At 50.2% G+C, this 4,121-nt stretch overlaps 1 protein-coding gene across 2 annotated transcripts in view; it reads left to right on the top strand.

Annotated features, from left to right (window-relative positions):
• LOC105295707 (dedicator of cytokinesis protein 1-like) overlaps positions 1-4,121 on the top strand; it is a 29,777-nt gene that overhangs the window by 5,811 nt on the left and 19,845 nt on the right. Inside the window, exons 2-3 of one of the 2 annotated variants that reach the window (XM_023533784.1) lie at positions 829-901; positions 3,478-3,620. In XM_023533784.1, coding sequence (XP_023389552.1) covers positions 829-901; positions 3,478-3,620 — 216 coding nt within the window. The remainder of the gene's footprint in view (positions 1-828; positions 902-3,477; positions 3,621-4,121) is intronic. The other variant, XM_023533785.1, reaches the window with a different exon arrangement.

A 4,121-nucleotide genomic window follows, 5' to 3' on the forward strand; every position in this document is an offset into this window, starting at 1 on the left:
GAGCCAGGGTTAGGAATGCTTCTGCTCGGGTCCCTCCTCTGTTTCTGCGGGGCAGGTGACAGAAGTGAGATGGCCCACGTTTTCAGTACGACAGTCGTTAAGGAGGGGGCTGCGGAAAAGGGGAGGAAGGAGGCCTATCGCTCACTTGCCTTCGGTCAGTGACAGTGTCCGGTGTTACCAGGGGCTGCCCTTGGGTTCCCTTGCTGTCTCGGTCTGAGCTCGGGCCTGGAGACTTCCTGGCCTTCTGACTTGGGGAAATTTCATTCGCTTGTGTCTTTGAGCCTCGATGTCCTCAGCTGGGTGGTAGGTCACTGTGAGAGATAGCTGCCAGGTGTCCCTCGAAACAGCGTCCGTGGCTGCCAGTGTGTGGCGGGTACGTCGTAGCTCCTTTATTATTGCTTCATGATTTGGGGACTGCAGTGACCAGAGTGGGGTATCGCGCACTGGCCACGGGCGGCTACTTAAATTTAAATGAAGTCGCAGTCAGCGTTTGGTTCCTCCATCACCCTGCCACACGGGGTGCTCGTCATTACCCGACATCATGTCCTCACACGGACCTATCTTGGGAGGGGCAGCTCTGGGATCGTAGGCAAAGGAGTTTATTACATGGAGCTCTGCCACGTGAGCCCCAACCCTATTTCGGCCAGTGTTTTCAGAGAACTTAATTTGTCTTTCAAACAGGGAAATAATTTACTTGAATATAAGAAAATTCCACCAGGCAGCTTACGCTGTTGTTTGTCAGAAGGCATTGTGATGTTCCTTTGTTTGTTTGTTTTCTGTGATTATGGCACATAAGCAAAGCAATCTCTGTTCTTTTCTTGTCCCTAGTGATGGATGTAACAGATATAATAAATGGAAAAGTAGATGATGAAGATAAACAGCATTTCATTCCCTTTCAGCCGTAAGTATGGAGTAATCAAAGTACTTAACTGGGTATAATATGGAAAACGTATGTTTGTAATAATTATCTTCACAACTAAGTTTCTAAATTCAGCACAAATAGGGATTGCTTATTTTATAATAATGACAAATCCGTTTCGTGGAAGTTTTGTGCCCACGAGAACCTGGATGAGAGTCTGTCACGGTCTCCCATGTGGTCCCCGCATCGCCTCGTCACGTAGGCCACACGGACTCGCAGCTCCGCTGTGAGCGTGAAGGTTTCTTTGCATAATCGATTTATTCTAGCAGCGATTCCCATTTTCGAAGTACAGTACTTTCAAATTCATCACAGGAGGTTGTCGTTTTTAAAATAGAAAACCGAGCAAATGGCTGATCCATTGCTTCATAAAGCGAGAAATACTACTTCCCAGCGGCCAGGCCGCTGCTCTTCCTGTCGTGCTGCCGCTGAGAGTGGACCGTGCCAGTGCCGGCCACGTGAGGGGTCCGTCTGCGGCCCGTCTGCGTCCGACGTGCAGTCTGCGCAGAGCCATGGGAAGCCGGGAGCATGAGAGCCTTCACGTGGTCGCTCTGCTTTGAGGGAAGATCCTGTGGAAAAGGCTGGAAGCACTGGCGCCGTTTCCCTGCGGATTCAAGCACTGGCGCCGTTTCCCTGCAGACCTAAAGCATTGTTTCTTCTTCCTCTCTCTCGCCACCCGTCTGAGGTGCCGCGGTGACCTTGAAGGGACCCCAGACCATTATCTAGATACTGTCTCGCTTGAATCCACATGGGGCTATTTCACCGAGTGAAAATGAAATGAAATTAAAAAATGTGGTTCCTCAATCACACCGATCGGTAACCCTTGTGTCTAGTGGCCACCGTACCGGTCAGCACAGGCACAGAGCTTCTGCCTCGTCTCCTGGGTAGAGCAGCTTCAGAAGCTCACGCAGCGAGGACAGCCAGGAACGAAGCTTGTTCTGCGGAATTTGGAAGCGTCCTCAGTAAACATGGGAAATCTCCTGTTCGGACACGAGCAGACACACTCAGGAAGTCAGTAGCAGACACCTTTACAGAAGGAAAACGTCGAGCGTCTCTTTTGCCCATGAGGAGTCATCAGCCCAGCGTGGTTCTGACCTCGGAGGACCCGGCTGCCCAGATGGACACTGAGCTGAAACTACCCGTCGTCTGCCAGTGTCTGCTGGGAAAAGTCAAGGAAACGAAAAATGGGTTATTGTTTGAAAACTGAGGGGGATTCTCAGCTTTAGATCCACTGACTGAGTTTCACTGGGACACGTGATGAGCCACGTGAGGTGGCGCGTTGCTGCCACCCTTTCCGTCTTTTTGGACACGTCCCTGCACAAAAATATCGCACGTTCAGCCCTCAGTGTAATTTGTAGCTCCGCGCTCCGCCAACGGAAGACTCATGTACAGATTGATATTTGCGGTGTTAGAAACCAAAGAGCAGCATGACTTTAATAGCAAAATAAGCAATGGAACCAGTGCTTTGGGAAATGCCGTGCTAATGACACCGTTTTTTGCTCCATTAGAATTGATTTATTATGTCGCAGGAAAAGTTCGGGGAAGGAAGCACTACGTTTAGAGAAGTCTGCATCTCTCCCTCCCTTTCTCTCTCTCTGTCTTTTTTAACTTGGTGACGTAAATTAAAACAGTACTCAGTCCTCCTGAGTAACGTGGGCTCCCGCGGCGAGTAACGCGTGTCTTCGGCTCTGGAAATGGTTTTCAGCGTTACGTGCACGGCGTGCGAGCCCTTGCTCACTGCGCATCGCCCTTTGCTGTGCTCCACGGCATCGCCCTGTGCGCACGCTGCCGTTCATATCGATTCTCCTGGGCCTAGTGCAGCTTCTGTGAAGAGCTCCCGATCCGTGGGCCCCCCAAATATTGGCCGTTTACATTCATAATTGTAATTTCTGTTAAAAGCGTCTGTGAAGAGCTCCCAATCCATGGGCCCCCCAAATGTTGGCCATTTACATTCGTAATTGTGTCCCGGTTTCACTTTTCAGATATGGTGGTTTATTCCCCAAAGGCTATGCCTTTCTTTTCACTTTTAAGTATCTTAGGCTGCGTGGAGCACGCAGCCTCATGGGGTGCAGTGGTCGTCAGCCAGGCTTCCCAAGACATCAGGTCGGAGGAGGGATCTTTTTCTTTCTTTTTTTTTTTTTTTTGATGTTTTTGCTTTTCCCTTTTAACCACCTGTCTCTTGACCTGTGCTATGGTCAGGAACTATGGAAACCGAAATGGCCATAAACATTCCTTAGGAGTGAATGAGGTCCAGCCACGTTACTTTCAGATAAGTTCCCTTTTTTATTGCCTGGCAGAAACAGAGTGCAGGCCTGGTGCCCGCTGACTTCCGGGGGGTGGGGTTGGCCTCGTCTGCTTTACTTTTCTCGTGTGGTTCAGCATTTTCCTGACCGATGCTCTTCCCTGTCTCTTTGTCACCTATCCTGTCCTTTGTCGTGCGTTGGCTCATGACGACTCTCTCGCACTCGGTGACGATGATCTCTTGTGTTCCCTTGTTACCGTGACCCCGGGTCTCTGTGCCCCTTTGTCTCCTGTGGTCTTGGTCGTCCCGTGCCCTCCAGGCTCGCGTTGGATGACGCCATTCGACACAAGCCGCTGAACATGTCATCCCGTTTTTCACCCAGGGTGGCAGGGGAGAGTGACTTCCTTCAGACTGTTATAAACAAAGTCATCGCTGCCAAAGAAGTCAACCACAAGGGCCAGGGTACGTATTCTCTTGTTTTGTTTCTGTAAATGTCTACTTATATGACATTGGGACAGTGCCGTGTGGCTTGCATTTTGTTTGATGATGATGATGACGGAGGTGTTGGTGATGGCGATGATGGCGATGATAATGGTGATGGTGATGATGGTGGTGATGGTGATGATGGTGATGGTGATGGTGGTGATGGTGGTGATGATGGTGGTGATGGTGATGGTGATGATGGTGATGGTGATGGTGGTGATGATGGTGGTGATGGTGATGGTGGTGGTGATGGTGGTGGTGATGATGGTGGTGATGGTGATGATGGTGGTGATGGTGATGATGGTGGTGATGGTGATGATGGTGATGATGGTGATGGTGATGGTGATGATGGTGGTGATGGTAATGGTGGTGATGGTGGCGGTGATGATGGTGATGGTGATGGTGATGCCGATGATGGTGATTATAGTGATGATAGTGGTAATGAAGATGGTGGCGGTGGTGATGATGATGCTGATGGTG

This window comes from Pteropus vampyrus, unplaced genomic scaffold, assembly GCF_000151845.1.
Source record: "Pteropus vampyrus isolate Shadow unplaced genomic scaffold, Pvam_2.0 Scaffold111, whole genome shotgun sequence".
NCBI classification, from domain to species: Eukaryota; Metazoa; Chordata; class Mammalia; order Chiroptera; family Pteropodidae; genus Pteropus; species Pteropus vampyrus.